This window comes from Taudactylus pleione, unplaced genomic scaffold, assembly GCF_031769625.1.
Source record: "Taudactylus pleione unplaced genomic scaffold, aTauple2 ptg000135l, whole genome shotgun sequence".
NCBI classification, from domain to species: Eukaryota; Metazoa; Chordata; class Amphibia; order Anura; family Myobatrachidae; genus Taudactylus; species Taudactylus pleione.
The window spans coordinates 7042760-7069820 of NW_028284537.1; the positions used below are offsets into that span (position 1 = coordinate 7042760).

The 27061-nt window shown below is 43.4% G+C and overlaps 1 protein-coding gene across 1 annotated transcript in view; it reads left to right on the top strand.

The window, feature by feature from the left end:
• The window catches only part of ADAMTS9 (ADAM metallopeptidase with thrombospondin type 1 motif 9), a 275988-nt gene that overhangs the window by 153453 nt on the left and 95474 nt on the right, over positions 1 to 27061 (top strand). The window contains exons 27-28 of the mRNA XM_088473392.1: positions 690 to 851; positions 2366 to 2542. Of these exons, the coding sequence (XP_088329518.1) occupies positions 690 to 851; positions 2366 to 2542 (339 nt within the window). The remainder of the gene's footprint in view (positions 1 to 689; positions 852 to 2365; positions 2543 to 27061) is intronic.

A 27061-nucleotide genomic window follows, 5' to 3' on the forward strand; every position in this document is an offset into this window, starting at 1 on the left:
GCACCTAGCATAGGGCTGCTGCAAGTTTCGATGGTGTGACCGATGGTGGCATCTAAAGCTGTATTTGAGCTCCATTTTTAGATGGAGTTATCCCACTGTAGTCTATGACTCCATATTACAATTTTTTTTTTGGAGAGGGATCCAGAAGATCCTCCTTTGTTGATACTTTATGTGTATACTGCTGGCTGCACATGAGCTTTTGCACAGCCGGATCTGAACCCAGAAGTACAGTGATCATGTAAGCTCTTTTTGGACCCTGTGTCCCGTCAAGACAGCCTTGTCAAATTGTCCCGATATAACATTTCTAATTACCTTGATAAGAAATGCAGTTCCTATTTCCTACCTGGGGTGTCGCTCTCTACTATGGTGCTTTTAGCACCCTCTGGTCTGTATCTCAGCAGTTTGTTGCATCAGCAGAGTGTGCTAGAAGCACCAGTGCAGAGACTGACAACTCAGGCAGGAGAGAGGACCTGCACGGGCTGTGACAGGTGCAGGGTGCTAGAATGAACACTACACAAATATTCTGTTTTACAAACAATTTGAAAAGCTTTTCCTCATGTCTACTAAATTAATTAGTGGTGTTCATGTTGGTCTATACCAGTCATTAAGCTACTCTTTCTGTTAAACTTATATTTTAACTTCTTGTTACAAACACTACATTGTATACTTATTAAATCCATTTGTTTTAGTGTTCTAGCACTTGTGCCGGCGGTTTCCAACGGCGCGTGGTGGTTTGCCAAGATGAAAATGGGTATCCAGCAGGTAATTGTGAGGATAGAAGTAAACCTGCTGAACAACGGCCGTGTGATTCCGGACCATGCCCCCAGTGGGCTTATGGAAATTGGGGGGAGGTAAGTCTATTCTGTCAACTGCATAAAACAAAGCTTGTTGCAAAACTATGGTGAGGCCAGTCTGGTTGCAGTGTTAAAGCAACTAACCTTAAAACTGCCGTACCAGCTAGTAAAAGGCACATCCCCACTCATTCCTAGCTGGAACCCTGAAGATTACATGAAGCCAGGGGCGTATTTTTATAATGGGTGTAAGGTGTGTGGTGCATACGGACCCATACACCGCACAACCTGCACCCATTTAAAATATACTTCTCTGTCGGCTCGGCGCAGGCTGCAGAGCTACAGAAATCGCCGGGAAAATGGCCACCACGGCCATTTTCCCGGTGATTCGCACATGCGCAGTAGAGATGTCCCGGGAGTGCGGCGTGGGCGCTATGTTCCCAGAGACCTGCGCATGCCTCTGTATGAAGCTGTTTTATCCTTGGACTACTCCGCTCCAAAACAGGATGAAGCTGGTGCAGTGCATATTTCATTTTGGGATAAATACACATATTTAAATCCATTTACATCGACAGCGAATTGTATTGTGCATCAAGATAGCAGAATTTTAAGTTGGTACCTGTCTTTTTATGCACGTAAATACCCAGGGAATAAGACTCTTTACACCTAGCCCAACGGTGATAAAGAAGCAAGAAAGAGAATGTTTCTTCCAAAAAATTAGGGAAAAGGATTTTGCCTATAGTTGAGGAAACAATCTGAATCTATTTTGCATGCACCATCCACAAAGATGTTCTCCAGGACACTCAGATCAATTAATCCCTACAATGCTAAGAACGAGTGGGGCTTGTCCTCAACATGTACATCAAAAGTGCTAAAGACGAGTCCCATTTGAACTTGTCACTTTTGCTAAGCACCCAGAGGCTCAGGAGTAACCTTGTTTGAAAGAGGGAAGTTTCATTTTTGAAATGATGTGGCCTCTGAGAAGTTATTCTCTGGTAATCATGTGTTTGTCCTGATGACATAAACATGGCACATATGATACCCTTAATAGAGGTGAACACATCTTAAAATTCGACAGCTCTGCTCTGTTTTTTTCAGCTGCATTTTACACCTGCATATTTGGCATAAAATGCATCCAATTTTACATCAGACCCTATGAGGCAGATTTACCTGCGGGTTGTGTTGTGTGTCTTTTCACACAGGTAAAGTGCCGGGGGATATTTAATTAGAGGCCTACGATCACCCCTTCAGCAGCCCCAAGGCAACAGTTAACGATGATTTCTGCTGAGCCTGTCAACCTTGAGTGTTAACTGCTGTCTCCAGACTTTCTGAGTGTTGATCGTAGGTGTCTAAGTGAATATCTCTGAGCACTTTACCCTGGAGAATAGACCTTGTGACATATCCAGCGGGTAATTGAATTTGCCTCTATGTCTTTGCATTTACAACCTTATAAACTACAAATTGACATTGCAGTAATAATAATCAACTATTTTCAATGTATGTATTAAATTATTTATTTTAAAATGCTACCAAAAGATATTTATCTCTCTTGTATACCTTTCTTAATCTTCTAGTGTTCAAAAAAATGTGGTGCTGGAACAAGGACAAGACTAGTGGTGTGTCAGAGACCCAATGGGGAGAGATTTAATGACCTCAGCTGTGAAGTGCTCGATAAACCCCCAGACCGCGAGCAATGTAACACTCATCATTGTCCTTTAGATTCTGCATGGAATACAGGACCTTGGAGCTCGGTATGACTATAAATATTTTTTTTGTAAAATAATGACAGGTGGAATTGTATCCATCATTCAATTTTTATAGGTCTAAGGTCATCAGTATTATAGATAGAAAGTTATTTTTTATTTGGGACACTGCACTTAGTGATGCTTTAGACACTTTTTGTCAAGTTTCTTATAAATCCATTGTTTCCTCCTACGTACAACTATTTCAGTGTTGCACCGGAGTGTTTTTTCATTTGAAAAGAATGGGCTTCATTTGTTGATTCATATGACAATATCGTGTTCTGTGATAGCTAAATACCTGATGCATTTCTATAAAATTTTAAAAGCCTACTAAATGTTAAATATAAGATGGCTTATATAAAAAGCTACCAATATAATTCACAAATATATATGTAAAAGTGTCAAAAGCATAATAGAAATGTTGATATTTTTGATGAAGTTGTAATAACAAGGGAAATTTATATACATGTATGTAGTTTTTTTACACATATATTTGTCATTGTTACTAAGTAGCTTTTTATATACGGAAACTTATATTTTATATTTTGCGGCACTCTGTTACATTTTTCTGGCTCATGCTATACAATAATTCTATGACAATCCTGTGGTCACACTGGTTTCAAGGAAATGTAAACCACATACATTGGAATATTAATTTATTTGGCATGGTTTAAAATAATTTTCTATATTTACAACATGAGAAAAGACAGCTTTCTGTAGTGTGTGATACCCAATAAAAATCTCATGGGTGTATTTTTTATTTTATATTTTAAATAGAAATATTTTTTATTTTTTGATTTTGATATGTTTAAAAAGCGTATTAACGATTTAATAACATACTATAACAATTGGATATTTTTAAGTAAGTAAAGTGAAAATAATAACACATTTTAATTAGTGTATGAACAAGCCATACCATTTTTATGGTGCTTCTTCCAGAATGTTTAAGTATTAAATAATGAAAAAAATCATACAGTAACTCACAGACAGAAGTTGTTTATCAGCTATCAATTATTATATTTTGGTCAACGAGATAAATCTAATTATGAGAATAAATATGTGCTATAAAGGAACATAAACTCAATATGTGCATATTCTTGTTTATTGTATTTATTTGATGTATTTTTTATTTTAATGATTTCATGTGAAATTCAAAATATTCTGACCTAGAAAATTGCTTATGTATATGATATGTTTTGATGAAAGAATCCTATATTAAAATATAATTTACTTTTATTGTATATAAAGTATCACATCCTACAACAAACTGTCTTTTCAGTCAAAATTATAGTTTATTTTATAAAACCAAAGTATTTTTGCATTATAAAATAATGTGCATTTTTTTGTTCTTTAAATTAGTTTGTTTTAACAAATACATTACATATTAGGGTTTATATGTAAATGTCCCAATTTATAAATTTATGAAGTATTGCTCTATTTTATGTCTTATTATTTTACTGTGCTATTTGTGGCACTTTAGTGATTTTTTTCTATATACTTTGCAATACTACATTAATGATATTTTGGTGCTATTTTGTATTTCGTATGTATGTAGCATACTCAAATATGCATAAGCTTTGGGGTTGTACAGATATGTAAGAAAAAAGTCATATTTACATTTTGTAAATTTTGTGTACACAGAGTTCAGTGCCAAACAGCACTGTATATTTAATTTCCACAAAGTTTTTTGTCTGATGGTTCTAAAGCACTTTATAAGTAAATAGATATTTGTAATATATTGAACTCCTGTTTAGGCATGATTTTCAAAATATTATTTCAAATTTTTCTGATGACATCCCAAAGCCATTTATATACTTCAATTTACCTCAGCAGTAGTATATAGCCATTCAATCTCCAGTATTAACATGATGTTTTGCCTTTACAAGGGACCGACTTCTGGTGTATTGAAGACAATTGTTTCCAGAAAACAAGTTAGGCTAAATAAACTTTAAATAACGAGTCTCCTCTCCAGCCATCTTTTTTATTTAATTAAATTGTTATCATAAAATAACTTTTATGGCAATAATTGTGATTAACTGTATCAGTATTGCTTGTGAACTTTAAGATGTGGAATAAGTAGTGATATAATTGTTAGAACTATTATTTTGCTTGCATCAGGGGCAAAACAATGCATCACCAGGCCCCTTATTTAAAAATGGGTAGTGCCCAGTGATACTACTATAGCCTTCTCCTCTACTGAACATGTGCGGTCCAGCACCAGTATAAGAGGCCTTTTGCTCTGCAGAGTGTGGGGGCCTCAGTCTGAGTGCAGTTGCATAAGGCGGGGAGTGGAAACCTCAGACCAGAAGGGTGATCTGGCATTGCCGGATGCCACCTTACCTCCAGACCCCTGCACCTCATACACCACAATAGTTCTGCATTCACCCATTTCTTTATAAAATTAACGGCTCCCTGCACTGGGGGCTACACAAAAATACAATGCGGGCTTCAGCAAAGTAAATTTGCACATACTTATTAAAAAATCGGACTGCAGAAACAGCACAATTTCTAAACCGTTTAAGCTTTACTTACCGTATACTGTAGTAAAGGTGTCATTCTTCTTTAAATCAATTGTTTTATTAACTGGATGAATGCTGAAATGTATTCTGTCCAATATCTGGCCAGAACTTTAAATTACTGTTGCCCATTCACATCATCCCATATGTTTAACCTAAACACTACAAAATGAAAATAAAAAAGGTGTGAATTTTACAATTTAGTTGGCTAGTTACAATGTTGCTACTAGACAAGGAGGTCAATTTAAGACAAAAATGTATATGTGATGAATTCTCGACCAAACTGGCCAGCTGCCTCGAAAATATATTTTTTACCCTATGTAGCCTACAAACTAATCTGCGGGCTCATTCTGTGGTAACTAGTGGACAATAAAGAACACATCATCTTGTGGCTAGTAGACATCTATTAAATAAGGGAATCCCCATCATTGAGTGCTGCTTAATTTAAATAGTATGAGTATAAATGTAGTATTTTACCTGTGCTGTGTTTTCAGTAGAGATGAGCTGTTCGGTTTTGACTCTGTTCTTTTCGCCAACTAAGCGCAACTTTGTAACTGATACCGTCATCTAATTGGCTATCTAAAACACGTGACAGCCAGCTAGCCAATAAAATGACTTTTTCGTATCCGAACGTACCCAAGTAAAAGCTGAACCACTCATCTCTAGTTCTGATTATTCAAAGGGGTATATTTAAGTGCGGGTTTTTAGAAGTAGAGATGTTGCCCATAGCAACCAGTCAGATTCTACTTTACATTTATCTAGCACCTTCTAGAAGATAATAGCTAGAATCTAATTGGTTGCTATGGGCAACATCTTTTTTACTTAGTAAATATATCCCAAAATGTGATTTTATGGCTATTTAATGACTTACATACTCTGGCTATTTGCCCAAAATTTTATATACCCTAATTTTGCCTATTCCGGAATTATATACTATGTTTTTTCTTGGAATTAAGCATAACAAGCATTGTTGAAAGTGCATTTAATAGTACAGTATATCCTATTTAGTTTATTACTTGCAAGATGTGGCTTTTTTTTATTTTCCTGCAATATGCAAACTTTAAGACCCTGGGGGAATCCAGTATGAAATAAAATAGCAGGAAACTATCTGATGAGTGGAACCTTCTGTATATAAAATAACTGTAAAAAAAAATTTAAATGTTCAGCGCAACTACTTCTGATATGAAATCTGAAAGACAGCTCACCTTAAAGAATGTCTGCTTGTTTATACTGAATAAACTTGGCCTTACGGTTTATAGATTTAAAGTGGGGTATTGTGTATATAGGACACTGTTAGCTTACGAAGTGATAGCTGCTGTTTCTCTTTAACAAGTTTGTACTGTAATGTATTTCTGCAAAGCAGACACATGAACAGTTCCGAGTGGTTGTTTGACTTACAGCAGACACAGTAGATGTTTGCGCAGCTAGGTAAACATGTGCCCACTTATAAGGAACAATGGCTCGGAGCCTTTTGGAAATTAGAACCTTGTAAATGTTCTGATGGCCCAGCTGTTAGTTTGATTATTTACAGTTGGTGACCCTGAAAGTACACAAATGCATCTTTACTCATGCAACATAAGCTTCAGTACGGCATATTAATGCCGTACTGAAATCACTTATATATTGTTCAGGGACTTAATTGTTTACGCGCAACACTGTTTAGTCCTGGGGAAACCCTATTGGACAGTCCACCTTCAGTAATTGAGAAGGAAATGTTATTTCCACTTTCTAAAAAGTGGTTTCAAAAAAACTAATTTTCCTACCCCCATTACTGAGTGGTCACTTCCCTAATGCACCATTCATCTGGGGCAGCGGAGGAGGGACCAATATTATTCAATTTCAAAGTCCTTGAGCCAATAGTCACCGCACTGGGACAATAAAACGAAATTAGGAAGCAGTACAGGGATAAGCCTGGCATTATGCTGGAGACTGCTTTGCAAGTAACATTCACAACAAATTTACAATTTGAATTAACATTATACTGGGTTGTAAAAGACAGACATACATACATACATACATAATAGACATACATAAGGGTAAGAGGGCCCTGCTCGCAAGCTTACAATCTATAGGGAAATCGGTGTTGATACACAAGGAGAGGTGCTACACATTGCATATTGGTCCAGCCCGATTGCAGATGTTCTTGGCGGGCTGTATAATCCAATCACATTGGAAAGTTGGCCTAGGGTTAGGAGGATGTTAAATTGAAGAAAGAGAAGATGTGATAGGTGTTTACTATAAGAAGAGAGTTAGATAGGGAGCTATAAAAGGGTAGGTGGGCGGTCCTGGAATCTGATAAGCCTGTCTGAAGAGGTGAGTTTTCAGAGAACGCTTGAATGTTTGGAAACTAGTGGAAAGTCTTATTGTGCGTGGGAGGGCATTCCACAGGGTGGGTGCAGCTCGAAAAAAGTCCTGTAACCGTGCATGGGAACAAGTAATGCGTGGGGATGAGAGACGCAGATCTTGTGCAGAGCAGAGATGTCGGGTTGGAAGATATTTTGAGATAAGTGAAGAGAAGTATGTTGGTGTGATTTGGTTAATAGCTTTATGTGTGAGTGTAAGTATTTTAAATTGAATACGGTAGAAGACCGGCAGCCAATGGAGGGACTGACAGAGTGGATCAGCAGACACTGAACGTTTGGTGAGAAAGATCAACCTCGCAGCTGCATTCAAAATGGATTGTAGTGGGGAGAGCCTGTTTTTGGGAAGACCAATAAGGAGACTATTGCAATAGTCAATGCAGGAAATTATGAGTGCGTGTTTATGAGTTTTTGCAGTGTCTTGCGTAAGATATGGTCAAATTTTAGCTATGTTTTTTAGATGTATGTAACAGGATTTAGAGACAGATTGAATGTGGGGAACAAAAGACAGTTCAGAGTCAAGGATGACATCTAGGCAGCGAGCTTGTGAGGTGGGGTTGATTGTCGAGTTGTCAACCATAATGGAGATATCAGGTTGGTAACTACTATTTGCCGGTGGATATATAATTAATTCTGTTTTAGAAATATTAAGTTTGAGGTGGCGAGATGACAACCAAGATGAAATGGCAGAGAGACATTCAGTGACACGGACCAGCACAGATGGTGACAAATCTGGGGAGGATAGGTATTTTTGAGTATCATCCACATACACACACTACACACACTTAGTCCAGTATTATCTATACTGGGTGCAGGCTGTGTGCTGTACACATACTGCACAAAAAAAGTGTACGTATACATCCGTATACAGATTTGGTTGACTCTGAAAATTGTGCCTCATGGAGAAGGCAGAACAGTGGAGGGAAGGGCCCTAATCCACTCTTCTGCAGGCAAACACAGTCCAAAACAGTAAGGGCATAATTGTGACCGCAAATACACCTGTCAGTAGCCGCAGGGCCAGATTAACACTGGGGCATATGGGACTATGGCTGCAGGCCTCCAAATAAAAATAGGCCCATATTCTTGACAGCGTGATGATGACCAGACACTCAGATAGCCACACGGTCGTCCATGAATCATAGGTGTTAAAATTGTATTTCTATTTTCCCCACAGAATTCTGTAATTTTTCGTACAGTTACGTATTAGGGGCTGATTAATGTCAGGGGTGTACACATATGGCACTGGCCACACCCACACACCACTGGTCACACCCAACCAGCACTAGCCACACCCACACACCACTGGTCACAGTTTCTCAGCTTCTCATAATAGGCCCGTTTTCAGCCTCAGGCCCATGTGACCCTTAAATTATGCATTGATACTTTATAATGCAAGTTAAGTGCATGTTAAAACGTATCTGAGAATAAGACTCATTGGGCCACATAAGATCATACATATTTGTTAGTTTACCTTTTGTTGCGTTGTGGGTTATTCTGAATGCTTTTGCCCCATATCAATGTATCAAACACTTACAAAAATGCATTATGGTCTTTGGGCCTGTTTCAGGGATGTATGCTTATCCGATGTTTACGCAGTTGAGCGATAATCAGACATCTGAGTCGCACATCTCATGCGTCAAGGTACAGTACCGTAGTCGCTCGCAGTGACTACTTACTTGTAGTGTGATGGACAGTCAGGGAGCGTTTGTGGGAGGTAACGGAGATAGGCGGCAAAGAACGCAGACGTGTCACGACCCATAATGTTTTGTATCTTATTGCACCGGATGTATTTATGTTCCTATCTTACTTACCTGTATACATAAGAGTAGAGGAATTTTGGTTGCTTTGTCAACAAGGTCAGTTAATTCAAGGATGGTTGCAAGCCACACAAAGCACAGCGTCTCCCTGCCCAGAATACAGTATGCCGAGTGACTCATTCAGTCTGTTATGCATTCTGTGTATGTATTTCTATAATAAAATGCATTTATATTTTTTTCAGTTTTGTTATTTAAATGCTTTATGAATATTGGATACTGTGTCTCTTGGTAATGGTGCTCGCAGTAAATATTAAAGAAACAGAGTGTAAAACAAAGTGTTCTTTCATTATTAGTATTAGAATTCAGTTTGCATTGCATCACTCCACCTGATGTTGCTTGCATTGTGATTGCATTGTGGCGGAACCTTCTGAATTACACTTAAAGGGGAGGGACCACTTTCCGAAACAAAATAAAAACACTTCAGTGATAGATCACAAAATGTAACAGATCTGTCCCATACGAGCATGTCTTGGAACATTGTTGCATTGGAATAGTGGGACTTAAGATGGACAGCCCAAGTGTCATATACTTACCTTCTCTCCTGGAATATCTGTGAGACTCCTGAATTTCGGGAGCTTTCCCAGAATCCCAGGAAAGGAGTCATCCCTCCTGCATCCCATCCACTTCTGCAGGGAAGTGGTTGGGGTAGGGCTGTTCTAACGCATTTCGCTCTGAGTCACAAAATCATTGCCTCCTGCTGTAATATGCTGCAAATAGCAGAATTTTGCAGTAGGGCAGAGCTGTACTAATGACACATTCAAGCACCCCACAGTTGCCCCTGAAACAAACCCCTCCAGGATCTCCTGTAGTGGAGTCCCACAAAGATGCCATATATATGCCAAGTGGTCATACCTTCCAATATATGAGAACCACTCCTCTGAATTATTCCCATTTTTTCAGGCATATCAGCACCAATCATATGCTGCTAACTATAGACATACACAGGGCACAGGTGTCCAAGAATTACATGAACAGAGAACATGATAATAATACAGCTTAGTGGTATTTTCAATATTCTAATTGGATTCCCTTAAAGAGCCTACAGAACTGCAATCATCATTCAGAACAGGAGTGTAGTACTGTGCCTTGTACATACAAAGACAGCAGGAGCAAACATAGCATACAGAACAGGAGTGTAGTACTGTGCCTTGTTTACATACAAAGACAGCAGGAGCAAACATAGCATACAGAACAGGAATGTGGTACTGTGCCTTGTACATTCAAAGACAGCAGGAGCAATCATGGCATACAGAACAGGAGTGTAGTACTGTGCCTTGTACATACAAAGACAGCAGGAGCAAACATGGCATACAGAACAGGAGTGTAGTACTGTGCCTTGTATACATACAAAGACAGCAGGAGCAAACATAGCATACAGAACAGGTGTGTAGTACTGTGCCTTGTACATTCAAAGACAGCAGGAGCAAACATGGCATACAGAACAGGAGTGTAGTACTGTGCCTTGTACATACAAAGACAGCAGGAGCAAACATAGCATATAGAAAAGGAGTGTAGTACTGTGCCTTGTACATACAAAGACAGCAGGAGCAAACATAGCATACAGGACAGGAGTGTAGTACTGTGCCTTGTACATACAAAGACAGCAGGAGCAAACATAGCATATAGGACAGGAGTGTAGTACTGTACCTTGTACATACAAAGACAGCAGGAGCAAACATAGCATACAGAACAGGAGTGTAGTACTGTGCCTTGTACATTCAAGACAGCAGGAGCAAACATAGCATATAGGACAGGAGTGTAGTACTGTACCTTGTACATACAAAGACAGCAGGAGCAAACATAGCATATAGGACAGGAGTGTAGTACTGTACCTTGTACATACAAAGACAGCAGGAGCAAACATAGCATACAGAACAGGAGTGTAGTACTGTGCCTTGTACATTCAAGACAGCAGGAGCAAACTTAGCATATAGAACAGGAGTGTAGTACTGTGCCTTGTACATACAAAGACAGCAGGAGCAAACATAGCATACAGAACAGGAGTGTAGTACTGTACCTTGTACATACAAAGACAGCAGGCGCAAACATAGCATACAGAACAGGAGTGTAGTACTGTGCCTTGTACATACAAAGACAGCAGGAGCAAACATAGCATACAGAACAGGAGTGTAGTACTGTGCCTTGTTTACATACAAAGACAGCAGGAGCAAACATAGCATACAGAACAGGAGTGTAGTACTGTGCCTTGTACATTCAAAGACAGCAGGAGCAAACATGGCATACAGAACAGGAGTGTAGTACTGTGCCTTGTACATACAAAGGCAGCAGGAGCAAACATAGCATACAGAACAGGAGAACTGTGTTTCCCAGTGCCCTGTATATAGTAGACTAAGAATAAAAAAAGATGAATTGTCAGGTCCTAAACCGTGTCAATTAGCTAGCTGTTATCTTACTGCAGAAACAAACCTATAGAGATCTGGTTTGTGGGGAACCTCTGGGACATTGCTGTTTTAGATATATATTTGTACTCAGTGTCGGACTGGGGCAAGAAGGGCCCACCAGAGGAATGCAGTGGTAGGGGCCCATGCTTAAGGGGTGTGGCCAGCCACCACAGATGCTTGGTTGATCAATAGGCAAATCTTTGTGTAGTATCTTTAGAAAGGAACCAAGCACCCATGATCAGTGGTACTACACCAGGTAACTGACCATCTAATAGAGTAACAATGTATGATTTCAGGTCTGGAACCTGACACCTAGGGGAATAGGTGAGCCCTCAGGCAGTGGGGCCCACCGGGGATTTTTCCTGTACCCCTGCGTACCAGTCCAATCCTGTCTGTACTGCGTATGTGCAGATCTTTATCTGCAACGACAGTCGCAGTGCCCGCTAAGCTGCAGCATGGCTGACATGGTGCAGCCATTTGCGGGTTGGGGAAGGGGTGGTGATGGGCAGCGTCCTAGAAAACGGGGGCATGTTGGCCTCTCTTTCTGGGCATGGCGAGGCCAGTGGATGCGTCCTTGGACGCAGCTTCACCGGTCCCAGCAGCGTGAAAGCCCCGCTTATGCTGAGTAATCTGATGATCCGATTCCGCGTCTTTGGACACAGCAGAGAATCACAAAAGCCAGCAGTGGGCATCTTTCAACTACAGGTGCCTCCTGCTGCTCTTAGATCTTTTTGTACACTAACTGCTGCGTCCAAAGACACAGCGACTATACTTTAGCGCCATCTCTGAATCAGGCCCCAGGTCAATATTTGCAGTAATGAATTGTAATATAATGAAAGAGAATAGTTTGTATATAACATGGAAACACTACAATATCGGGTTGTGTCTTTGTTCTGATGGCTGTTTCCTAGTGATTAGATAGTCTTAATTATTGTAAATATTGGTTTAGTTAACAAAACGCGTGGCTCCAGTTTTTCATAAACAAAAGACAACAGAATCATCTTTATTATTATTATATATTACATACAAATTTTTAATTCCAGTATACAATAATAACACCCAGTTGCCTCAATTTTTGTGGGGCAGGACTGGTGTCTACAGAGCAATAGGGGCATGGACTACTGGGAAATAGGTCATCTGGACAGTCTCTAATTTGTACTGATATTTCAGTTTCCAGTTGTCGGCCATATGAAATATTAGACAAATTGCTGAAAACAGCTTCCAGTCTAGTATTTAGTATCCAGGACAGAGATTAAAATTAATACAACCAATATATCGCATTGGGATTCAACCAAGTCCTGCAGCATGTTTCTCAGTGTCATTGTCCAGTGTTCACACTCAGTTCATTTAATCACTGAGCCAATTCTTCTTTCAAACTTTGTCCCGATGAATGCATGGAATTGCCAGACATTGGAAAGTTGGGGGCCAAATATTCACCTGAAAAATTGCAACAACAATATAACACAATAATAATAACAATTTACAATCTAACCTATCCATATGATGGAAGCCAAGGAGAAGTCCCTGTTCCCACATCTGAACATGTTCCTGTTATCTGCACAGGCTCCCTCTAGTTCGAGTCAAAGCTCTACTGTCAGATGCCTGACGCGTTTCACTATATAACTGTGCATTTTACTGTGCATAGACTATCTTTCTGTAAGTCACCCTGCCTATATTATTGTGTCCGATGTGTGATTAGTGGTAACTGTAATGATCACAATTACTTTGCTCTATTGCTTGCTAGTATTTTACGTCAGCACTGATTATTGTTAACAGTGACTCCCATCCCTTCAGTAATGAGGCAAAGATTAAATTGTCCCAGAGGAGGGAGTGAATTTATAACAGAATGCTTTCTCGCTGATAAGAGTCGCATCAGCTTTGCTGTTTTATGACTTGTTGTTCAGCTGCTAGATTCTCTGATGCCCAGATACTTTCTCTAGGCTGTCAGATACATGCTGATTTATCTGTAGACTATCCTGTGTGACATATCAATAAGAAAACATCTGTGACACAAATACAACAGTTTTGTTTCTGTCTCCTGTCTAACAGAGTTCAGCTGGATACACACTAATAAATATATCACCTGTTTCATTGAAAGGGGCGATATATATCTATAGTGCATCGCCGGGTGTGTACAGCGGATATGTCTGTGAATGACGTCGGCCACAGATATATAGGATCTGCTGTGCAGCACAGCAGATGGGCGATATATCTGAAAGATACTGTATATAGGTCACCTGCTGGTGCAGTGGCGTAACTATAAATTTTGCTCCCCCTTGCCAAAAAAAGTTTCTGGCGTTGTCAGGGGTCTCATGCTCGTTGTCAGGGGTCTCATGCTCGTTGTCAGGGGTTTTATGCTCTGGGTTCCATGTTCGTTGCCAGGGGTTTCATGCTATGGGTTTCCATGCTCATTGTCAAGGGTTCCATGCTCGTTGCTAGGGGTTTCAAGCTCGTGTCTGGGTTCTCATGCTCGTTGTCAGAGGTTGCACGGCAGAAGATGCAGCTTTCTGCATCTTCTCCTGACGGTGCCAGTGTTCGCAGCAATTCCGGGTAACGCTATGCGCGCTGTGCTTCCCTGACAGGCGCTAGAGGTCAAGTAGGACCTCTAGCATGTCTCCTCCTAGGCAGTGGCCATTTTTGAAGGGACATTTTCAGCAGATTCCATGCGGACTGCTAGACCGCATGGAATCTGCATAAAAACTGGCCCCAAGCCACCACGGGGAATGCGGGGGCTATTGTTATGCCCCTGTGATGGTGTTTACGGGCGACCCGCCGATCGCCTGTACACATGCTGCAGGGACCTGGCAGTGTTGACAGCTCAACTAGGTGGGCGAATTTAAATGCTCACCCAGTTGAGCTGTGAAGCCCGGCAGATGATTGGTAAGTGTGTGTACCCAGCTGTAGGAAGGTTACTGAGTGCATCAGTAAATACATGCAAATGAGTATGGGGAGGGCACAGGTGTAAGCGCTGGTTACAGGCCAAATGCGATAACGTTTTACATTCAGCTTCTCTGGTGTTTTCTTGACACCTATTGGTAACTCGCCTTAGGCAACTTGTGACCTCTAGTTGTTGCCTGCATTGAAATCTTACTAAGGGGATTTAGGGCCTGATTCAGCAAGGAACGCGCAAATGCACGCAATCGGTCAATGGTTTTGCTCTGTGCATGCATATGCATAGCAGTGCGCAAACTGTTTAGTGCATTGGAGTATGCGTGCGCAGGGAGTCCGCAGCCCCAGGGACAAGTGATTGGCAGGAAGTACCATTTGTGGGTGGTGACGGGGGAGTGGTCGGGCAAACGCAGGCGTGCCTGTGCGTTTGGACGGCGTTTCAGGAGCCTGCATAATTAAGCCCTTGCGGCGGCGGATGCAGTCTGAGCTCTAGTTGCGCACAGGAAGTCTCACTATATCTGCGGGAGGGTCAGGTCATCCACTATTGTGCGTATGGGTCCGATGGTTCTCGATGTTACTGATGTTTCCGCTGTCTTGCCAGGTATAGAGAACGCAAGTACAGGGAAGTGGGTGGTGTTATGTAGTGCTGGGCATCTGCTTATTCTGCTGCGATTGCCGTGAATATGCATTCATTAGCATATTCTCGCAGCGCCCGGGTGCGTGTGTCTGCATCCGTGCGTTCCTTGCTGAATCAGGCCCTCAGTGCTATGTAAACATATTATTATATAACATATGCCTTTTAATCTTGGAATGTATCATAATATACTAAAACATATAGATGCAGGGCATCTAGTCATGTATATGTTTCTGCCTGTCTTAGACATGTTAGTGGGTCTCATTCTGTTTCTGGCCTGTCTTAGACATGTTAGTGGGTCTCATTGAATCTTGGGCTTGCAGCTAGCAGAGCATTTTGATTTTTGCTGATAATTTCTCATTCGAGAGGTCCATTAAATAAGGCCTGTTTTTTTAATGCATTAATGCAGTGTTTCCGAACCTCCGTCCTCAGGGCACACTAACAGTCCAGATTTTAAGGATACCCATTCTTGAGCACAGATGACTTCACTAGTATCTCGGTTACTTTGATTTAAGCATCGGTGCTTAGGCATGGATATCCTTAAAACCTGAACTGTTAGTGTGCCTTGAGGACCGAGGATGGGAAATACTGCATTAACAGATACCCCAGCATCATCAGCCTGTTATTAGCAGCAGCCTATTCACGGTACAGACTCCTCACAATCCATTACACCAAACATGAGGAATCCACGTCTGAGTTTTATTGCCTGGCTAGGCAAGAGGTATTTCTGCATTTGGCATAGGGCAGATGTACAATACAAACACTCTAATGGTTCAGATAACAACCAACTAAGAGGACATAACTACTGGCACCTCGTTTACTTTCCCAAGCCACCAAACTACACAAATGAAACAAACACAGTTGTGAAGATACAATTTTAATGATATATAAAATGAACTATAAGTGAACCATGCATTTGTATCTAACTATAGAAAAGATGTGTTTGCTTTTTTTTGTTATTTGAATAATAAATAAAAAAAAGTGAAGCGTGTAAGCCACTCATCACAAGCACACCGGTGTAAATAACGCCGGTATGCATGCATTAAATCACAAAGGACAACTCTCCTGGTAAGAGCTGTGCCTTGCGATAGAAGGATTTCTGGGCGCATGACCCAGAAGTCCTTCTGCGCATGCGTCGAGTGACGCACGTGCCATGGAGAGTGTCGAGGGATCCAATTGGATCCCTCTCAGGTAGACTCACGAATAGACAATTGGACAATGCGTTGCCCACCACATCCAAGCCCCAGAATGTATCGCTTCCCGGGGCTTGGTGCATATGCGGTGAGCTGCAAAACCTCCAAAAACTTCATTTTCGGAGATTTGACGGCAATATCTGCAATAGTACATCCCGCCCAAATGTGACATTCTTGTAGATGTTGCTAACAGTGGACACATTTTTTAAATACATCCACTGCAAAACAAGTTCATCCAATGGGCCAAAAAATTAAGTATTATGAAATGGATAGCCCATGAGGGTCAGTGAAACAATTAACTTGCATCTTCTTTTGGAGTTTATTTAGGTTAGCAGGGGTACTTAGTCCAAGTGCGAGGGAACAGTGAAAATGAATCTGCTCCTCAAGGGGATCCGGTCAATATCCCGGCAAAGGGAATGCTGGCGCATAGAATGCACCAGTCAGAATTCCGGCACCGGCATCCCAAAGGTAAGTAGCGGGGTTAGGGAGAGCGTTAGGGGTGAGGGTTAGGCATTAGGGGGAGGGATAGGGTTAGGTACTAGGGGGGAGTGGGTTAGGGTTAGGCACTAGGGGGGAGCATAGGGTGTGAGGAGGGGGAGGATAGGCTTAGGCACTAGGGGGAGGGTTAGGTACTAGGGGTGACTTAGGGTTAGGCACTAGGGGGGAGCATAGGGTGACGGGAGGGGGAGGTTAGGTTTAGGCACTAGGGGGGGAGGTTAGGTTTAAGCACCGGGGAGGGAGGGTTAAGGGTAGGAGAAGGGTTAGGATACCTACTGACAGGTGTCGGTATCCTAACACTGTCGGGATGCCGGCGTCGGGATTTTGACCACCGGGATCCCGAGCGCCGGCATCCCATACCCAAGTACATGATATCCCAGAAACCATATCCATCCATATATATATATATTAGAGATGTGCGCCGACCCCCGTGTTTTGGTTTTGGATCTGGATTGGTTTTGCCAAAACCTTACCTCCGTGTTTTGTTTTAATGTTTTGGTTTTGGATCTGGATTTTTTCATAAAAAATCATAAAAACAGATAAAAAAATTACCTAAAATTGATCTGTTTTTGTTCCTACAATATAATTAACCTCAATAACATTTTTTTTTCCAGCAATTTCCAATCAATTTTGACCATTTCACAATATTATTTGCTTCATCTAGTTAAGGCCAAAAGGTTGCATCTAGCTAGCTGGCTTTCTAAGCTAAGTGACACAGTGGGCGGCCCTAACATGTGGCAGTTCAGTTTCTAATTTCGAACACGGATACAGTGTGTTATACAGTGTGGGTTGGATCAGGGCCAGGTTAATAATGGGGCGGATGGAGCTACAGCTCCAGGCCTCTACATAAAAAATAGGCCCATAGTTATGACAGCATGTTGACTGGCCATCTGCCATAAATCATAAGTAGTAAAATTGTATTTCTATTTACCAAACAAAATGAAGCTCTCTTTATTTTACATATTAAAGGAGACATTGGGGCTAAGAGAATAGGGGTGTACATGCCCACATGGCATTGGCCACACCCACACAGAAATGGTCACACCTTTCTGCTTTTCATAAAAGGCCCTTGATTATTTTCAGCTCCAGGCCCATGTAGTCCTCAATCCGGCCCTGGGTTGGATACACCAATAGTGCACTTACTGTGACAGCAGTGTCGGCAGAGCAGGGTTGCTGATGGTGTACTCAGTACATGGAATGGCAGTGCTGCGGTGCTGGCAGTGTCCTCAGTGAAGGGTACCGGTGATGTCGGCAGTGCAGGCGTGCCAGCGGTGTCTTTAGTGCAGATTTTCTGGCTGTGTCGGCAGTGCGGCGGTGCCAGCGGTGTCTTAGTGCAGGTTTGCTGGCTGTGTCGGGGGTGCCAGCGGTGTCTTTATTGCAGGTTTGCTGGCTGTATCGGCAGTGCGGGGGTTGCTGGTGGTGTCCTTAGTACATGGAATGGCAGTGCTGGTAGTGTTTTCAGTGAAGGGTACCAGCGATGTCGGCAGAGCGGGGGTGCCAGCGGTGTCCTCAGTGCAAGTTTGCTGACTGTATCGGCAGTGCAGGGGTGCTGGTGGTGTCCTCAGTGTAGGCAGTGTCGGCAGTGTGGGGGTCGCTAACGGTGTCCTCAGTACGTTGGGCAGCAGTGCAGGAGTGTCGGCAGCGGTGGTGTCGGCAGCGGGGGATGCTACCAGTGGGGGTGTCGGCAGCGAGGGGTGTCAGGCGGTGGGGGATGGCGGGCGCCATCTTCTTTTCCTCTTTTGTGCTGTTTTCAATGGTCTTAACACTGATTGGCTGAGAGCCGTGACAGACCCGCTCAAAACAAAATCACGCGACTCGACAGAGGGGTCGCGAGATTTTGCCTCTGGTCAGGGATCCGGGGCAGGCAGGATCCGGATCCCCAAAATTCGTATGGGTTCGCATCTCTGAGATCTGAACCCTCCCATCTCTAATATATATATATATATATATATATATATATACATATACACTGTCCATTGCCCATGACTATATTTTCCCAAATTGTACATTAAAACAGCTAATACGTATAGCTCACGCCGCTGGCTCTTAGGCCCTGATTCAGACCCGGTTGCTCTGACAGAGCACTCGCTCTGAATCAGGGCCGGGCTTTTTTATTCTTAGAACGGTCTTCTGGCCGCTCGCATAGCTGTGGGTGACCACCCACAGCTACAGCGAGCGGCCATGATGATGGTCGCGATGGTCTAGACCATCGCGACCATCGGGCTTGCGACGAGACCCTTGTGGTAGGGTCTCGTGGCCGCAAGCCCTAGAGAGCTTTCGGCTCTAGAGCCGGAAGCTCTCCACTGACATCACTTGTGATGTCAGTGGGGCCGCCCCCAAACGACAGGCGTTCTCATGCGAACGCCTCCATTTGGGCAGCCACCCCCCGGCCCGCCCACCAAAGGGGGCGAGCTGTCACTCAACATCGACAGCTCGCCCCCTTTGTTGCAAGACCCGGAGCGTCAGAGTGCCCGTCGCTATCCGGGTCTCGCGCTTGCGCACGACGGAGCCAGCTCCGTCGTGTGCATGCGCTCTGGGCCACCGGGTCTGAATCAGGCCCTTAGTGCATTGATAAACTGCATTCTCAAACTAGCTGCCGCTACTGTGTATAAATGGTGGAAGACCTACTGTGTGTTTAGCAGATTGTATTGCTAAAAAAAAGGGGCCCCTATATTGCATTATCCAATTTTTAAATTTAGAAAAGTTTTCAGAACAATATCCTTGCTCCTATGAAAGCATTATGTTAATTTGTGTTTAAAAAAACAAAAACAAAAAAAACGTTAGCTTGAACATTTTTTTATTCTGAACTTCTGATTAGTAGAGTGTAATCCAATGGTCAGTACGGGTACAATGAATTGTGCTGGATGAATTAATCAGTTGTTTAGCTATAGTTGTGTGATTCCCATATTTCTGGCAATCGGCGGATGAACACGGTGAGGCTGCGGCCCCCCATATATTGTATGGCGGTCACATGATACAGGGAACGGCTGTGTGATGAAGCCGATCCATTGTCAGGGTTTGAAAGATCTTTGATGAAGGGGTGAAGAGGTCACAAAAGACTTCAGTCCTTTTAACTTGACATTTCCATGGTCTCATCATTAATGCCCCTTTCAGTACATTCTCCAGCCTCTATCTCTCTTGCTGGCCCCTTCAACTCATTATTACCCTGTCACTCCACATTTACATTCTGCCTCTCTGTACTCCTGATGGTATAGGCAGACCAATATGAATGCAGAAATGGGTGCGAGCTCTCTCTTCGTGGTCGGAAATGAATAGATACTGTAGAACTCTGTGGAGATATACAGGATTAACTAACCCTGGATTGGTACTGCTCGCAGTAACTCTCAGCCCTAGTCATTCCCACAAATAACTACAGTGGTGTCTTCTTGCAAAATCAAATACACATTTATTTATTTTATGATATGGAGTTTTCTCATGTTCCTTTCCACAGACTACAGTAGGAGAGGCTGTTATTTTTCTTGCAACCACTAGACATCTGAGAGATCCAGAATTTGGCATCAATTTTGATTGCTGGTGATTTTTGGTACACATGGCAGCGATTCAGGGGCCTAATGATGTACATAGGCATAGGGTCAGCTTTAGGCAGAAACTATTCATCAATCCGAGAACAGAATAACATAGTAACATCCTTTTCAAAATAATGGCGGAGATGTATAAAGCAGTGGACAAGTGCCGAAGTTGTCCATAGCAACCAATCAGCTTCTACTTATTTATAGAATGTACTTGATAAATGTTACCTCAAAGCTGATTGGTTGCTATAGACAACTTCTGCACTTGTCCACTTCCCCCCTCTCTTCACTGATGGTACATCCCTGGCCTCAATGTCATTTACATTCATTTTGGAAACGATGGGGGTGATTCAGGCACGGACAGATTTGGAATGGCAGCTGCTAATATGGTAATGCAGCTGTAGGCGATCGCAGTTGCGCAAAAGATGCCAGGAAATCTCCGTCAGCCGATGGAGACCCTGGCCTCCTAAAACGCCAGCGCCACGCCTCCGGATTGGGAAGCGGAGGCAGTCGCCACCCACTCCCCGCCCAAAATCGGCGGCAGACTTTCAATCACTGACAGTCGGCTGCCGCTCTGCTTATGGGATCGCAGACCTGTACTGCGCATGTGCAGTACAGGTCATGCTCCTGCGCACAGCACTGGCCATCGGGTTAGTGTACATCGCTGAATCAGCCCCTATATCATGTGACATAGTTTTGCAAATCATCTTACCTTCCAGTCCCCCTTAATTCTTCCTTTTGCAGAAAGCACTGGGAGACGATAGCTTTACTGAAAGGACAATGCATGTTTTTTTCTATGCATTTGGTATTCAGCGTTATTATGTTGGGTAAAATACGCCAGCAAGCAATACATACCTGTTTTGCTTTTAAAACATTAGCGGTCCTCTTGCAGAGATAACCTGTAACCCCAATACCATTCATTTCAGATAGGTTACGTTGCAAAAGAGTGAACCTTAAACTTGTGTATGTGTTAGTGTGTTTTGCGAAATAACCATAAGAACATAGAACTAAATTATTATTATTGCCTCTATTCTATTTAATATATGCTTCTGCTGCCACTATACAGCAGGAATGTCAAGGACTTACCTCTAACATGCTTTGTATGATTAGTAAATTCTGCAGTCTTACCTGTGGAATACCTGCAAAGCTGATACATTTTCGCCAAATAGGATGGGAGTTTTTGCAGAGACAATAGAGTCTGAGGCATACTTGGCAACTTTAAAAAAATAAAAATAAACTTCTGGGAGAGAGGGGCCAGCAATGTTGAAGATGTTGGGGAGCATGGTACCAAGGTTGTAGCACAATGACCACGCCCCCTGCTGTTCAAAGCCATGATTTTCAGCATTGTTCAGGGAGCGTGTGACCACAATAATGGCATTCAATGTGAATTTTGTCCTCAAACTCCCCATCATCCCATTTCCCCCAGGAAATGGGAGGGGGCATATGGGTGGCTGGCCCACTCTCTCTGGAACTGTCACAGATGTAGCGGCCAGCGGGAGAATCGTTATGTATCTTTGAAGCCAGTTAGCTTTTATTTACTTTAAGCTGCCTCCACTGTAGAAACAAAGTGGCTGCCACCCTGTGTGTCGTGCAGACAAAATGGTTGCCTCATCTGTGTGCAGCACAGGCAACATGTACTGTTGGTACACAGTGTGTCTGGGACTTGGTATGGACAGCAAAGTAAATACAAGCGGACCATTACAGAACATAAAAGGATTTTTGATGTTTTTTTTTCTGTTGTCAATTACAGTTAATTTTCAGGACTCTTGCCACATGGAGAAGATTTTGCCCTCAGTCAGTACCCCATAGTTAAACATCTCCCAATCTGCCAGCCAGTGAAAGCCTACAGCAGGCATGTCAAACTCAAAATACCAACCGGGCCGAATATTCAAGGTCTACGAGTGTGTGAGCCGCAACAAGAAAAAAGTCTTATATGCAATTTTGAAAGGTTTATTAATAAAAACCAATGCAGTGCCCCTGTAGTAGTAGTACCCCTTATCAATTCCATCCTGTATTAGAGCCCCTTTTGCAATGCCCCCTGAATTTGTGCCCATTATGCAATGCCCTAGTAGTGCCCATTATGTAAAGCCCCAGTAATGCCCCTTATGTCGTGCCCCCAGTAATGTCCTAGTAGTGCCCCTTATGCAGTGCCCCCAGTAATGCCTCTTATGCAGAGCCCCCATTAATGTTCCTAGTAGTCTCCCAGTAATGCCTCTAGAAGTGCACCTTATGCAGTGCCCCCAGTAATGCCCCTTATGTTGTGCCCCCAGTAATGCCCCTTATGCAGAGCCCCCAGTAATGTCCCTTATGTTGTGCCCCCAGTAATGCCCCTTATGCAGAGCCCCAAGTAATGCCCCTTTATGCAGAGCCCCATAATACCCCTTATGCTGTGCCTCCAGTAATGCCCCTTATGTTGTGCCCCCAGTAATGCCCCTTATGCTGTGCCCCCTCCCAATATAGAACAGGCCCCACTCACATGTCTGTGCAGTACTTACCTTTCTTCACGATGGCCGCTGGGCACCGCTCCAGTACACGCCGTTCCGTGTAGACGCTGACTGGATCTAATTAGATCCAGAGCGGCAGGCGCTGCACCACTGGGAACGCTGGCCTCTGAAGCGATCAGAGGCTTCTGATCACTTCAGAGACCACTGTTGCCAGCCTGTAAAGTAAACACTGCCCAATCGGAGCTGTGCCCCGATCGTGGCAAGGGTGTGGGCCGCATATTATATATATGTGAGCCCACACTCTGGGGCCACAGAAATGTTTATTCGGGCCGCATACGACCCACGGGCCGCATATTTGACATGCCTGGCCTAGAGAATAATGGCAAACAGCGGCATAACTAGGGATGAGCGGGTTCGGTTCTCAGAGAACTGAACCCACCCGAATTTCGGGGTTCCGGGGCGATCCGAGCCAAGCTTGGATCTCCCTGCCTGCCCCAGATCCCTCGCCCGAGGCAAAACCTTGCGATGCTGCTGCCAGGTCGCGAGGTTTTGTATTGAGCGGGCTTAACGCTGATTGGCTGAGAGAGCCGTCTACCATGGCTCTCAGCTAATCAGCGTTAACCCCATTTAATATGCACACAGGAAGCAAAAGAAGATGGCGCCCGCCATCCCTCACTGCCTGACCTCCGGCACCCCCCCACTGCCGACACCGCCGGCACCCCCACTGGCAGCATCCCCCGCTGCCGACGCCATCGCTGCTGACACTGCCGGCACCCCTGCAATGCTACCCCACATACTGAGGACACCATTAGCGACCCACACACTGCCGACACTGCCGGTACTCCCACACTGAGGACACCACCAGCACTGCCAACACTGTCAGCACACATGCACTGAGGACACCGCTGGCACCCTCGCTCTGCCGACACCGCCGGCACCCTGCATTGAGAACACCCCTGCACTGCCGACTCAATCAGCAAACCTGCACTGAGGACACCGCTGGCACCCCCGCACTGCTGACATCGCCGGTACCCTTCACTGAGGACACTGCCAGGACCGCAGCACTGCCATTCCATGTACTGAGGATGAGAACACCGTCAGCAACCCCCGCACTGCCGACACAGCCAGCAAACCTGCACTGAAGACACCGCTGGCACCCCCGCTCTGCTGACACTGCCGGGCCCTGCACTGAGGACACTCCCAGCACCGCAGCACTGCCATTCCATGTACTGAGGACACCGTCGGCAACCCTGCTCTGCCGACTCTGCTGTCACAGTAAGTGCACTATTGGTGTATCCAACCCACACTGTATAACACACTGTATCCGTGTTGGAAATTAGAAACTGAACTGCCACATGTTAGTGCCGCCCACTGGGTCGCTTAGCTTAGTCAGCCAGCTACCTGGAAGCAACCTTTTGGCCTTAACTAGATGAAAAAAAAAATATTTAGTACATATGAAAATGCTGTAAAAACCCCGAAAACAGGGTTTTTACCGCATTTTTCCTTTAGAACAGCCCGACCTAGGTCTCTCCAAGGCTTAGTACATCTGCCCCAGGGTGTTAAGTCACCACTTTCTATAAATGTTTACTCTTATTATAGGTAATATTAAATAATGTTGTGTCTTGTAAACTGATGGCGGAGATCTGCTACATTTTTTTAATTTATTGTGTAGTTATTATTATTATGGTAAAAAATAAAAACATTTAAAAACAATTGTCATACTGCTTTTGTATCTTAATTCTTGTACATTGTCAATGAATCTTCATTTACTTCTAATAGCTTCTGAACTTTAAAAATTCAATTCAGCCGTGATGCCTGCAGTGTGTTGCCGTGGCAACCGAGGACAGCTGCTAAACGGAAAAAAAACCAAAATCAATGATCTGCAGAGCAGTCTGTGTCTCAGTGACCCCAAAACATTCCCAAAGTGACCCACAATTCTGTCAGCAAATATGAAGGTATTGAAGTAAATGGTTACAATTTCAATGTAGCCACTTACACAAGGACGTGCTGTACTTTTGTAATAAGTAGCATTAAAGGGCTATATATATATATATATAATGCAACCAAGGCTTCTGCCTAGGGTCCAATAGCCTCTGAGGTGCCCAGATTACTCTAATGCATCTTGTACTTTAATGGTGGGTACACACTAGACGATATGCTCCCTGAGCGATATCGTGTAGTGTGTCCCCGACAGGCTGTGCTCAATGTCGTTCATGACATTGAGCACAGCCGCTGAACGATATCATTAACGATATCGTTCAGCGCCGGGCTCTCTCCCCCATTCCCTGACATGCAGCAACCTGACGAGATCGTCAGGTTGGCCTGCATGTCAGCCCGATGAACGATGATGACAAACGACCCGCGGGAACGCGCGTCGTCGTCATCGTTCATCTTTTTGGGGTTAAAAATGGACGATAAAGCCGACGACTGAACGATATCGTTATCGTTCAGTCGTCCACTTTATCGCCCAGTGTGTACGCACCATTAATCTTTTTGGACAGGGAGGCTGGAGGTGGGCTCAAATCAGAAATCAGTATGTTGTCTGGGGCAACATGAGGTCTTAATTTGGCTCTGTCCATGAAATTTGGCTCCTGCCAGGAGCGGTTGTAGGCACGGGCAAGCCGGGCCGTCGCCCGGAGCGCCACTGTATTCGGCGGGCGCAGGAAACGAACACCCTCCCGGCGCTATAGTGAATGTGTAAGCTCAGGGGGAGGGAGCAGAGGAGCGAAGGGGCGGCAACACAGGACAGCGCTGGGCGCAGCAAAGCCTAGCGCCAGCCCTGGCTCCTGCCTAGGGTCCAATAGCCTCTGAGGTGCCCATATTACTTAATTTGGCTCTGCCCATGACTTAGGTAAAACATCCAATAATAAATGTAATATTACTTGTGCAGTGGCAGAGTAATTTTAGGGAAGGGGCCTGGGGAGGGCTGAGGAGACTATTGGGCATCATGGCGTGCCCCTGTGCAGTGAACACACCTTCGTCTTATGTGCTCACCATTGTATAAGTTCCCAATTGGTAAAGTGATAAAGTAGGGCGGTTTGATGTAGGGAGGTCTTGTCCTAACCCTAACTAAGGGGTCTATGTACTAAGCCCCGGAGAGATATAAAGTGGACAGAGATAAAGGGGTCTATTTACTAATCCTTGGATGGAGATAAAGTGGACGGAGATAAAGTACCATCCAATCAGCTCCTAACTGACATTTTTCAAAACACAGCCTGTGACATGGCAATGAGGAGCTGATTGGCTGGTACTTTATCTCCGTCCACTTTATCTCTCTCCAAGGCTTAGTACATAGGGGTCAAAGTCAGATTCCTTTAAAGAAAAAATAGGCTGACAACAGTTAACAGCAAATCTAACCGCAATGTTATATAACTGTAGCTTGTGTTGACTTTCATGTATATGTGAATATTATTTGCATGTCTTTCATATACAGCAACTTGCATTTTAGTTTAAATTATCCTTTTAATATCAAGTTGGGATTGTTGTGCATAATGAATGGAGACATACCCTGTGCCAGAGTTCCACAAGCGGCATAGTCTTACATTGACAGGAGGTCCACATTACTGCTCAGGAATGAGAATCTCTCATCTCTACGTGGGAGTGATTTGGCCACTATGTGATAACGGTGACTACCATAGACTAACTAGTGCATTCTTTAGGGGGATTTAATCAGTACACTTGTATTATCTGTTCATATACAGTATGTTTTCATTTTATATTGCTTGTGAGGCTACTTTAATATGCTTATACCAGAATTAAGACCTGATTGGCACTTTACAACACACTGGCATTTTAAATTGGTTTTCTATGTCAATAGAGGTTAGATGCCATCTGTGCTTTATTCTGGAATACATTTTCGGTAAAATGACTTGCAGCCTCATTGTAGATTGAGTGTGTGATACTGCTGCTATATAGAGCACCAAGGTTTGGCCAGAACGTTTCTGGAAACTTAATCAGGTAAACCTTTGATGAAAGGTGAAATTGGGGCATATTGCGATCCTTCAAGATGTAATCAGAAACCTTACCTTGGCATTGTAACTGTGCATGTGAACCTATGGCTGCAGAGAATTCATGAGTGGTTACGGCCCGGTCATAGTTGGTCACCACTGCTCTAGCCCACTGAGAACTTAGACGTCCTTCACTATTGACTCTGACGGCCAATTCAACCAAGCTAGAGAAGGACTAGGAGATTTGATACAAAATAATAGGCTCTAGTTAACAACTTACCCTTGAGAAAGTCCCAAC